The 12,691-nt window shown below is 40.9% G+C and overlaps 1 protein-coding gene across 1 annotated transcript in view; it reads right to left on the bottom strand.

Annotated features, from left to right (window-relative positions):
* Positions 1–3,451: 3,451 nt before the first annotated feature.
* Positions 3,452–12,691, bottom strand: part of PKHD1 (PKHD1 ciliary IPT domain containing fibrocystin/polyductin) — a 245,082-nt gene continuing 235,842 nt past the window's right edge. Inside the window, exons 65-67 of the mRNA XM_033512946.1 lie at positions 9,827–9,982; positions 9,181–9,315; positions 3,452–4,600 (exon numbers count right to left, since the gene is read on the bottom strand). Coding sequence (XP_033368837.1) covers positions 4,281–4,600; positions 9,181–9,315; positions 9,827–9,982 — 611 coding nt within the window. The 3' untranslated portion in view covers positions 3,452–4,280. The remainder of the gene's footprint in view (positions 4,601–9,180; positions 9,316–9,826; positions 9,983–12,691) is intronic.

Here is a 12,691-nt window from a genome sequence, read left to right on the forward strand (position 1 = left end):
TTTTCCTTTTTTGGGAATCTCACTAATGGCAGGGTCATTGTAGCTCACTTTTTTTCCTATGAAAACAGAAAATTTTGAAATGCTTTGGTGAGAGAAGAGAAGGTTGTTGGCAGCTTCTTGGCAGCTCCAGCTCTGCACACATTCTTCACCAGCATGTGAAGTTTTTTACCTCAGGTAGCACCTACCTCCTGTCCCCACTTCCCCAAAAACACAGCCCTTATATGTGCCAGAGAAATCCCCCCCTGCTGATGTGTTCCAGAATCTTGGAATCATCCTTTGGGATTTCTGGGTTTTGCTCTTGCAAAATAATACTGCTCAACAAATTATCACCCTGCATTTGCCACATTTCAGTAGGTAGAAAACTGGAAATATTTCATATTCTGGCAAATGCACAATGACTGCAAAAAATTATATCTAAAAACCTGTGAATGTGGATAACCGATCAGTGTCCATAATCATCCTCAGAGTGTTATATCATGCAGATTTCTTCATCCACTGAAGGTTTCCTCTCACAGTTCCTAGTCCAGAGAAGATATTTTTGAGTGCAATTCACTGTTAATAAGGTTATTCATTGCAGAGTCAGGAGCTCAGAGAGAAACATTTTGACTGGACACTTGCCTCCTTTATTTGCCATTTATACCTCTCATGCTATAGAAATAAATGCCATAATAAATAACATAATAAATAGGGACTGGAAGTTATACCATACAGAGATGATCAAAAGGTTTATAATCTCATTGCTGTTATTTGGTTTTTCTTTCTTTTTTTTTTTTTTAATTTTGTCTTAGGCACACAATTCCTTCAACCCAGACTGTAATTAATTTTACTACATCACCAGTTATCTCTGCTCCCTAACCAGGCTTGTCATTTTAATTTTTCACAGGCTTTCTTTCTCCTATCCATGTGCCTGTTCGTGTATCTTCGTGAAGTCTCATCAGCTCTGGCCCAAAGCCTTAGGCAAATTTGTCAGTAATGCACTCCTCTACTTCAAACATAAGAGGAAAAAAATATCACCCCCACAAAATGGGGAGGAAAAAAAAAATGAGGAAGAAGAATAATTTTGACCATACATTGTCTAGCAATTCAGAAAAGCCTGGAGAGCTTGTTTAAAAGTAAGGTGTCCTTTCAGCTATATTTTTATCAATAAAGGAACTCAGAGGTATTGTATGAGGGACTACAGAAAAAGTAGTGGAAATTTTCCAGGTGGAAATCCCAAATCCAGTGAATTTAATGAAATTTTTGCCATTGGCTTCATTAGAGCCAAACTTGTCAAATTTCACTGACATTTAACATGGCTGTCCAGAAAGACTTTGGGTCTTAGAGGATGGACTCAGAGATTTTTTTATTAAATTTTCCTGCACTTTAAAGGCTTCCTTCATGTCCAGTGTTGGGAAGCTACACTTTGTTTAGCCCAAGTAGATTTTCTGGAGGTGTTTTGTGTCCCTCACAGAGCTGGACTGGGTGTGGGCTGTGCTGGAGCTTGAATCTCTGCCACAATAATCCCAAAATCCCAGCTGAAATCCTGCTGCTGGCTCTTTATGTCCTCACAGAAATTGGACTTTGAGAGCAGCTGAGTGTCCTGAGCTGAGCCAGGGGCCTTGAACAAGCCCAAGTCTATGAAGGCACCACATCCCTTGTGATATCACAGCTAACCCACACAGCACCCTGTGGATTCTGCATCTGCCTCCTTCCACTGCATCCCTACCCTGGCCTCACCCTGGGCTTTGGAATGCAGAATGTCACAAATTTATCCATAAAACACAAAGGTGGAAACAACTGTTGTCCTAATTTCAGTGTAAGGATTAAGAAGAACTCAAAGCAAAGGTTGAGCAGGATCTCCAAAAGTACCGACCACAACTCAGCCATGACAACAAATGTCCCTCAGGACAAGCTGGCATTCAAAACACTGGAAAATGAGGTTCTGGCCTTGGATATGAGATGTTTCTTCTCTTTCTTTGCCCTGCCCAGGACGTTCTGTAGCAGCTCATAGAACACAGAATGGGCTGGGTTTGAAGGCACTTTGAAGACCTCCCTGTTCCCATCTCCCTGCCATGGGCAGAGACACCTTCCTCCATCCCAGGCTGCCCCAAGCCCCATCCAGTCTGGTCTTGGACACTTCCAGGGATGGGGCAACCACAACTTCTCATCTAATCACACAGTTCCGGTAAGAGTGAGAGTTTTAACTCAGTTTCATAGAAAACATAGATGGAAAATATTTCAAAATAAATCTGGATCTCACTCAGCCACAGAGCAGTAGGATCCTATTTCATCCAATCACTGTTGCAGTCAGTCTAAACCGAATTATTTTAGGAAAAGTTGCCATTTTATGTTTAGCCATGAAATGTCTTCAACCACTTCAACCACTGAGTCTCATTCTCATCTTTCTCTCTGACCACTACAGTGTTGTGAGATTTTTTCCATTTTTTTTTCTCATACACAAGATCCCCAAATTTGTCTTGGTCAGGATCCACTTAATGTTTGCACCCATTTGTCACCATGTTTTGTTTCACTTTCTCCCCACTTCTTTCCCATGTGCCACCACTCACTCAGTTGAAAATGCTGCAATTCAAGGCTTCTAGCCTTGCTAATTCCATTAGACATCCAGATATACAAGAGTTTATTTATTCTGTAAACAAAATATGGATAAATTCAACAATTATGAACTAAAGGATTAATATAAACCCTTAACTATTTCCCAAATGTCTGATTTTTTTTTCCCTGAAATAATTCTCTTTGTACAGTACTTTCATATAATTTACATTCAATATTATCAGCAGGCACACTGACATGTAATTTTATATTATTTTCCTTTATACTGCTTGGATGTGATGGAGTCACTTACTAGAATTAGAAACATTGAAGAGAAATAGAATTCATGGAATGGAGGAATTGTATTTCTGTAGAGAGGGAAGGCTCTACTGCCAGGTGAAAGCACCTGAAACTGGGTATCAGCTGTGGAGAAAAAGAACTGCTTCCCAATAGTTTCACCAGACATGGAAGTCTTTAAAAGCTTTTATTTTTTGTTCACACCCTAGATCACAATCCTTAGGGATCTATCCAATAATAATATTTTAGCATCTGCAGAAAATAATGTAATAAATGACTCTTCTATCCCATGGCAGAGGTCAAATAGGCTGATCCATTGCACCTAATAAGGTCTTCATCCACAGGTGTCTTCAGCCAGAAAAACTCCTGTTCACTCGGCAAGAAGCCTGGCTCAGTGTGAAGCCAGTCTAATTTCACCCCAAAATTATGATTATAAAGACATCATAGTGCAGAAGCCAAAGATGGTGAATCTATTTTTGTGCCCAGGAAACTGAGCAGCTTGATCAGAATCTGCACCTTAACTCCAGCTTGAAGAGAACAGGATTGTAGATTTTTCCAAATCAAGGTTTCTCAACTTTTCTTCTGTTTCTGATCTGGCCAGAAACCTCATCTTCCTGATTAAGTATTTTTTTTTTCTGCAAAAGGAGTATAAATTTTATCTGGTGCCACCAGGACACCTTGCAACCAAGAATTTTATGGTACAGAGAAGGCATAATAAAGTTCCTCATCTTCCAGCTCAGTAAAGCAAAGCACAGAGGAATTCTCTGGGCAACTGAAGAATATCAGCATTAGTATTATTATCCATAAAGAGTAGTGTTCATAACAAGCCAGTGATTTAAAGGTGTCAGAAAACAATGCCATGCTGACAATTTACTCAGTAATATACTTTATTCTAAAAAAAACAAAAAAAGAAAATAAAAGGTTTAAGTAGAGTGGAATGGAAGCATTTACTTAAGCCACAATGAGAGATGAATAAATGAAAAAAGGAAAATATTTGTGTACACACTGAGATTCTTTGAATGAAACTAAAAGTGTGGCTGGAAGAAATGAGACAATTTCTGTATATTTACATATATGCATATTCACCAGCAATGCTTGAAACACTAAGACAACATCCATGCTACAACATTGTAGTGTCAGAAACCCTGTTGGGTTGCTGGGCTCATCCCTGGCTGCTTTTGAATGCAATCTCAAAGCTGATCCACTAAGCACTCCCCAAAACAACTCCTGGAGACTCTTTTGGAGCAGCCAGGGTTTGGTCAGTAGTCAGTCTCAAATGCAGTTTGGATGCACCCAGCCCATTCTGGAAGCTCAGAAAGGTCAGCACCAAAGAGCCTGGCAGCTGGCTGCAGCTTCCTTTGGCCATCTGGTCCCTCAGCCCAAACCCTGTGTGGTTTTCTCTGACCACAGAACCCCACAGTGACCACAGTGGTTCATCCCCTCCCATCTCTGCGTTATCCCTCTGCTGCCACCATGGCAACGCACTCTCTGACATCATTCTGCTGTTGGGACATCCCGTCACGCTTCTCCCTTTCCTGCTTGTACCCAGCTGAAGGTTGGGGAGCTTCCTCCTGCCTGGAGCACCCCGGCAGCTCCTCAGAGTCACCAGGAGATCTTGCTCTGTGGGGCTGTTGGTGGCTGTCACTCTTCCTGGCTGAGGGAAAGCTGTGTCTGTCACCTCTCTTGGGCTGCACTTTGCGGGGCTTTCTTGGCGACTTGGGCTTCTGGTTCAGCTCCTCTGCACGTCCTGTGGCAGCTCCACTTCCTTCCTTAGCTGTGAAAACAAGACTTGTTAATTTCTCACAATAATTATAAGACCCCAACTTCATGTACACTTTTTATGCCTTTACTGTGTGTTAAAGGCATCAATACATTTCCTCCCCCCCCATTTTACATGGGCATATAACTATACATAGTTATAGGACAAGGGGGAAGAGTTTTAAATTGAACAGGAGAGATTTAGGTTAAAGATTAGGAAAAAAATCCTTCCCTGAGGATGGATTGAGGGTGGTGAGCCACTGGCACAGGTTGCCCAGGGAAGCTGTGGCTGCCCCATCCCTGGAAGGGTTGGATAGGGCTTGGAACAACCTGGGATAGTGGAAGGTGTGCCTGCCCAGGGTGGGAGAATGTAGGTGGTTATTAAAGTCCCTTCCAACCCAAAGCATTCCATAATTCTATGATAAATTAAAAAGCAATTACTCTTACGGAAATAGCTCCAGTGGCTATAAATTTCAATTTGACAGAAATGAATTGGCAGAGACAAACAATCATTAGCTATGTCCACAAATAAAAAGCAACAAACCCAGTTGCTTTGTGCTTATTGACACATTAACAGCTGCTAGGGCATCTCCAACATTTAGAAAAATTTTGAATAAATGTTTAATAATCAATTGCATAGATCACAGTTTCTTAGTGAGCTATTTATTGTTAAGACTGAAGACATTTTAATACCACACACCCATAAAATGCACCATCCTTTTCTGAAACAGGCTGTAACTTAGGGTAGAACTTTTTCTTGAGTAAGGCTCAAATGTTAGAAATACAGAGACTGCAACCTGCAATGCTGTTTTTAAAAAATTACATAGAAAAAATGCAAGAAAATATAAATATACACTATACATTTTTTATGTGGAATTGTTTACATCTTTATATATCAAATGGTTGTCAATAACAGAGGCAGGGTTACTTGTAGTGACACAGCAGATAATTTCTGAGCTGGCAGTGTGTGCCTTGATTCGCAGCCAAATTTGTAGCATCATGTGGATGCTAAAAACATTTATAATTTTCTTGTAATTTTCTCCCTCCCCCCATGAAAAAAAGTGCCATCAGCCTACACTTAAACCTTCAGTACTCATTCCAGAACTAGTCCTGGTCAATGTCTCGTGTTAGTAGACAAAATCTGTTGTTTTAGTCCATTTATCAGCACACATTGTAGGTCCTTAGCACAAATAATACCAGAAAATGTGTTATTACCACTTCTGATGTTTTAGGTTTGTCCTTTCAGTTTAACCCTTAACAGCCTGTGACATTCAGCCTCATGGATGTTTGGATCTTTTGCTCTGATCCATTCTCTTCTGCATTTCCTGTCCTTCATATAATTGAACTTATATTTTCTGAATCATAAAATATTGCAAATTGGAAGGGTCATTGAGTACCTCCCCTGCTTCTCACAAAAACTCCTAAAATGAAATAATATTTCAGAAAGGTTGTTCAGACACTTCTTGTCCAACCTGAACTCTGACAGCCCTGGCAATCACTTCATGATTGTGCTCATTTTTTTCTGTTAAAGGGTGTTTGCTGTTTCTTTTCAACTTGTACTCTTGTAAATTTAAATTTCAGGGTTGTACCTCTTGGGAATTCACCAGAAAGCTGTTACCAAAATTTCAGCAGTCAGATATATTATTAAGTTTAGCACTTTTCCTTCTTAAGCTGTCTTTAACTTTAGGTAGTCGGCTGATTTAAAGTACAAATTACATACATCACAGGTTCAATTTTCTTCTTTAGACACATAAACAAGATAATAAGGTCATGATCTCCTACACCAAAGCTTCATGTTAGTTCTGGAGATTTATTGACTCTCTCATCTTCAAAGGTGCCATTTTCAACGGTGGAAATAAAGTTTTTCAACCAAGTTTGAATCAATGGAGGGGGCTACAAGTTTTCTGGATAGAAACAGTTTCAAGGATGAAGTACTGCCTTGAGATTCCTGATATTTAAAAATTAAATACAAACTATTCAATATCATGAAAGCATATGATTAACTGGATTAAGTACCAGCCAACAGAGCTCAGGCAGAAATTATGTATAGGAAATAATTCTCAGGGATGTGCAGTAATACCAGACACTACTACTGAAAGGGAAGATATTCAGTGTTTCCACTGGTGATTTGGAAATTAAACTTTATTTTGATGTAGAAATTAAAATTTATTCTAATGAAATTTTGTAAAACAAGATAAAAATGGCAAACTGGTAGAAAGAAAGGAGAAGGAGCTGATCTGGGCAAGCTAGGAGCCAGAAGGGGAGACCCAATTTACAGACTGGGATAACATCTTCAGGAACACACAATAATTTCTAGCTGAAGATGTCCAAGGGGGTCAGAATAAGAATCAATCAGGTACAATCCAGAAAAGGTTCAGGGAAAGGACAGAAAATCGAAGCTTGGAAATGTAAGTTGTAGGAGGATACAAGCTCTCTGTTGAACCAGCAGAATAAATTGCAAAAAGCAAAAAGAAACAATATGTTCCTCTACCTCCAGATGTGTTCTGTTAACAATGACTAAATCCATCAAAAGTTCTTCAAGAGAGAGATAATTACGAGGAGCTAAGGAGATTTTTCTTGTTAGACCCAGGTTGGGCAAGGCAATGTCTCGATCACATCTCCCTGCTGGACTGCAGAGCTGTGCATGTTGGTTTTTCCCTCATCTCCATCCTCAGCTGCTCCTTTTGGTACAACATCCAGGGCCCTTGATCCACTGGACTTTGCACTCTACAAGCACCCACCAATGAGAAAATCTCTGTTTTGCAAGTCTTACTGTGGTGATTGATAAATAAAGGCTCTGAGCACTTAATTGTGTTAGAAAAGCAGTATTTCTTATGAGGGGAAGAGCTACAAAGCAGAAACTAAACAAAAAGAGTGCAGCTTTGATTTCTTCTCTCTCTCTCCAAAACCAACAGCACTTTAAATAGGGGGGAATCAAACATTAGACATTTCCAAGTCATATGTATTAAATTCACTTAAGATATTGTTATCCTTGTTTAGATTTGAACATATTGGGGAATCTTTTTGTCTTGCAACTATTCCTAAAAGACTCTAAGTGGCTGGATTGCCTTTTTCTGACAAAAAAATTCTTTCCATGAATTATTTACGTGACGGCTCCAATCAGCCCTGTACCTGTCAGCCTCCCCAGCCAAAATGAAAGTTCACTATGTAAAGGTGCCAAGGGAGAGTGGCAGCCTCCCACTGCGAGTTTATAGACAGAACTAAGTCAGCACGCATTATGTGTCAGAGCCAACATCAGACAGAATCAGATCCTTTGATCTCAGACCTCCACAGGAAGCTTAGATCTCAGACAAATTAGATAAAAAATGAATTTATAGCAGATATGTGTCCTAAGGCACACAGCTGAATGCTGTGTTTTGGAAGAGTATGGCAAATATCAAAACACATAAACTGCAGAATTTCCTCTCTCCTTCTCTCTCCCTCTGCTTTTGTGATAGACACTAATTAAAAGGAGATAAAAACTCCAGCTCGCTTCTTCCTGCCTCTTATGTAATCCACAGGCTTCAGTAAGAAGGAGGAAAAAGAAATTCCCAAAACAGAGTAAACGGGGGGTTCAGCAGGGTTATCCGAATGCCCTTAGATCTGTGCTGTTGGCAGGTGAGATAAAAAAAAAGCCCTCAGCTACTGTAAGAACATTTCACACTTGCAGAAAGGGAAGCCAGTGCTTTGTGCTGCCAGCCACACGCCCCTGGGGCTGTCTGCTTTCCTGTGACCTCAGAAGGAGCTGGGCTTGATCAGAAGATGATGAAAGGACAAGTCTGGAGGAGGTGTGCGGGAAAGGGTTGTTTGTGGCAGGACCCCAGGGAGCAGAGTGGGACACAGGGTGGGTGGGTGGGAGTGGATCTGCTTTGGGCTGCTGGGATGGACTCACAGGGGCTGTGCAAACCAGCCCTGGGTGGTTTTTTTACCTCCAGTGTAACAGTGCAGTCCTTCACAGCCTCCAAACCTGCCCAGAGCTTTTGGTCCCCCTCCAGCACCTGGAGATTTGGGCAGGAAGGAGCCCTGCTCCTCCAGGCATGTGGGGACACCAGGAGTGTTGGTCCCTGTCCTACTCCAAAAACACTGGGAGAAATCACAAACTCATTGAATCATAGAATTTCCTGACCCTTGGGGAAGGGAGCCAAAAGGATCACTGAAAACCAGGCCCTGCTCCTGCACTGGACACCCCAAAAATCACAGCATGAGCATGAGGGGGTTAATGCTGCTGCCTTCAGTGTAGCTGGGAATTCACTCCATCTGTATTGAAGGAGATGAAATGACAAACAGAAAAAACTCAGGGAGAAGGAGGAGGTAATAAAGAGATTGATCTTCTGAGAATGTGCCATTGGTCCTATACAAACCTATAGAATCCTAGAATTAGTGAAGCTGGAAAAAACCTCTCAGATCTTTGTGTCCAACCACCAAGGCAGCACCACTGCATTCATCATTAAACCTCTCCCCAGCTGCCACACCCCACACATTTTTTGCGCACCTGCAGTGATGGTGACTCCATCACATCCCAGGGAACACCTGAACTTGTTAAATGACATAAACTGACTCTTTTAGTGTCCAATCATTTATGAATTGCAGTCTCACCTCCTGCTACAGACACTCCACTATTATTTTGTCCTTGATTGAAGCAAGGCTTGGTGGGAGCTGCAGGAGGCTGTAACTGTTCACTGGGTCTCTTGGTGCTGTCCCGTGGTAGATGAGGCTGTTCAGTCCTCGTTTCTGCAATGGAACACACAGTCACATCACCCTCAGTACATCCTCTGCTCAGAAGAAATTATTTGATCAAGAAAAACTTGAACATACTGTTGAACATATAGTACAATATTGCTTGAATATGCCACCAAATGTCATGTCCACACTCCCTTGAACCCTTCCAGGGATGGTGACTCCACCACTGTCCTGGGCAGACTGTTCCAGTGCTTAGCAATCTTTTCCAAGAAGAAACTTTCTGTAATATCTGTCTGGACTCAGACACCTTTTATAGGCATAAAACTGTATAACCTTGAGCTATCATAGAATCATAGAATATTCTGAGTTGGAAAGGACCCACATTGATTATTGAAGCCCAACTCTTGTCTCTGCATAAACTACAAACTATATCTTAATTACTGAACGTCCCAGAGCTTTTTCTGAGTTCTATTGTCTGAAACCCATTGTGGCCACTCTGGAGATTTGTTAAATAAAACAAGGAATCTGCAAGTATAAATTTTTGTGGATATTTCCAACTTACTGTGGCTTTTGCTCTTCCTGAGCCAGCAGAATGAAAGAACAATGATGAATGCAGATGCTGCTGAACCCAGTATGACAACGAGGATCATGCTGGCCCTGGCTCTCATGGGCACAGGGAAGGTGGCAAATGGCTGGGACAGCACAGTGAACTTGGTCCCTGAGAATTTAAAGCAGTCAGTTTATCACAAAAGCACAGGCAGTAATTTCACAGCCAAAACACCACCCTGTAGCTTTTTAACAGTGTTAAAGATGCGTTCAGGGACAAACCATAAATCTGTCTATCTCCAGACAGATCCAACATTAATGGACAATATTTATTTGGGACTGAGTACCAGGACAACCCAAACAAGTAACAATATTTCTACAAGCTACGTTTCAAGCTTTGAGTGCTTCCTGAAGCATAACAGCTTCTTTGCGTTCAACAATATTTAATATTTCTTCCATTAATTTGACTGACAGAAACCCCAGAAAATACGTTCACAATGCAACTGCTTCTGAGGCCAGATCAGGCCCCTACAGAAAACATGCACATTTTCTGCAGGAGAAACTGGTTGTGATAAGACAGTCCTTAATACAGATTTTTTTACAGGCTATACCTGAATCTTATCAATATAAGTTAGGGGGATCCCAGAAACATTCACCAGCATGAAGATTAAATCCATGATGCATAAAACTCACAGTGAATTTGTTAGTATTTTCCACCACGTTGATAATGAGCATTATAAATAAAAAATGTCAGTGTCCCTGCTGTTACACAGTAAATATTTAGTCTCTTGAAAGACAGAAGCTCTGGGTAATGCTCTGCACCCAGAGATTCTAAAATTTTCAGCAAATGGCAGAATCAAACCAGGAGTTGCTCATAGTTTCTGTGTTCAAGAGTTGATTGGGTCTCAGATCTGAGTTGCAAGGACTGGAAGATGCTCAGTGTTGCCTTTTTGATGTAGAGGGAGGTTTTGATTCCCTAAATTACTTCCAAAACAATTTCTGAGTGCAGATGTGCTGGGCAAGGACAGGAGTTTAGGAAAACTGGCTCTGTTACTCTCTGCAGACCACCTTGAAGGATGTGGATTGGCACATCAACTCAGTATCTCTCTTACTGCCTGACTCATTATTAGTCTTAACCCCACAGTTCTAAACATTTTGATGGATATTTATTTTACTTGAGTTCTGCTTTTAATAAACACCTAAAAGCCTTTTTTTCATCAATTTATTAAAAAAAAAAAAAAAGAGAAATGTTGTCAGATGGAGGCTTGGAGACCAGGGTAGGTAGCTGTAAGTACTTTTAGCAGAAACACATTAGATTTGTGTCAGTGTTGTCCACCTGAACGAAGCTGAGCTGCATCAGAACAGAGTGGGAAGTATGTTCTAACTGGGAGAAATCTGCCTACAAACAGATATGAACTTCAGCTGAGAGAAGAGATCTCTCAGGTATCAAGGACCCTACACACACAGGTGTTTAAAGGTGTTTTGCACTACTCTAACAGTTTGTGAGTAGGATGCTGTTGGTTTAAATGGAAAGTGGATGTATCAAACCCATTGGGATCCATATCAGTGAAGGGAATATTACTGTACAGCAAGGAGCAAGACAATGCAGTGGTGCTATGAATAGTCTGCTCTCCCCAGGAACTGCAACTAAATCATTTGGGATTATGCATTCAGCATCAGCTGCACCTCCTTAGCTGTCTACAGTGAATTATGGCAGGGTAGGTGCATAGAGCAACTGGTTCATGAAGCTGTATCACAAAAATCTACTATTTGATTGTTTAATTTCAGGTTTTTTTATCTCAAATGATAAAAGTAAATCTTCTCTGTAAGATTGTGGAAGTGTAAAAACCTTTATGCTGTCTCCAGCATGGTTGCCAATTGCAAGGAGCAAAAGGGATTGTGCCTTTGGTGTGTACCTTTGGAATGCACATTAAAAGTGTGCAATAATCTGATTTACAAAGGTGATACCTGCACAGCTGCATCAGCTGCCTGTACACATTGGTATCTCTAAACACCCTCCATGGGGGAATGGCTTTAAGCAGAAAGAAGGCAGATTTAAATTAGATATTAACCACTGGCACAGGGTGCCCAGCGAAGTTGTGGTTGTCCCATCCCTGGAAGTGTTGAAGGTCAGTCTGGAAGGTGCTCTGAGCATCCTGGTCTACTGAAAGGTGTCCTTTCCCAACACAAGGTACTTGAAACTTGATGATTTTGAAGATCCCTTCCAGTCTGTGATTCTATTATTAATTCTTAGTAACTCTCTGACTGGTTAAATAGTTCAGAAAAGGGAATTCTGTTTGACTTTTGTTCAGAAAAAGATTTTGAGATTTCCCTGAAACAGGTTTCTAAACACATTTCATTAATCTGTGCTTCCAGCCTAAAGAATCAGATCTTGTGAGGTGCTGACTTTCCACCTCCTCTCACTGATGAGAAAGTAGTGGGAACTGCATGTGTTTGGCAGCTCAAAGTACACAAAAATCTCCCCCTTGAAGTCTCCTCATCTCCAAGTGCTCCCTGCACCCCAATTCTCCCTTTGCCAAGCCATGGGAAGCACTGGATTTGGATGAGCCCTTTGTGGCAGCCTAAATGTTTGTAAACTTCTATTTTTTTATTTCTTTTCCCCTCAGATTTTTTCATTACCCACTTCCATTTGGCAGCTTCACCAGTCAGATGCACTTGATCCCTCTGCTTTTTTCTGGATGAGGCAAGACATGAGAGAGAGAGAGAGAGAGAGAGATGATAGATAGATAGATAGATAGATAGATAGATAGATAGATAGATAGATAGATAGATAGATAGATAGATTATCTATAAGGGTATTTATCTAGAGAGATATCCATGCATATATATCTATATGCAGAGATGGATGGATGGATGGATG

Source organism: Parus major, chromosome 3, assembly GCF_001522545.3.
Source record: "Parus major isolate Abel chromosome 3, Parus_major1.1, whole genome shotgun sequence".
In the NCBI taxonomy this organism is placed as follows: Eukaryota; Metazoa; Chordata; class Aves; order Passeriformes; family Paridae; genus Parus; species Parus major.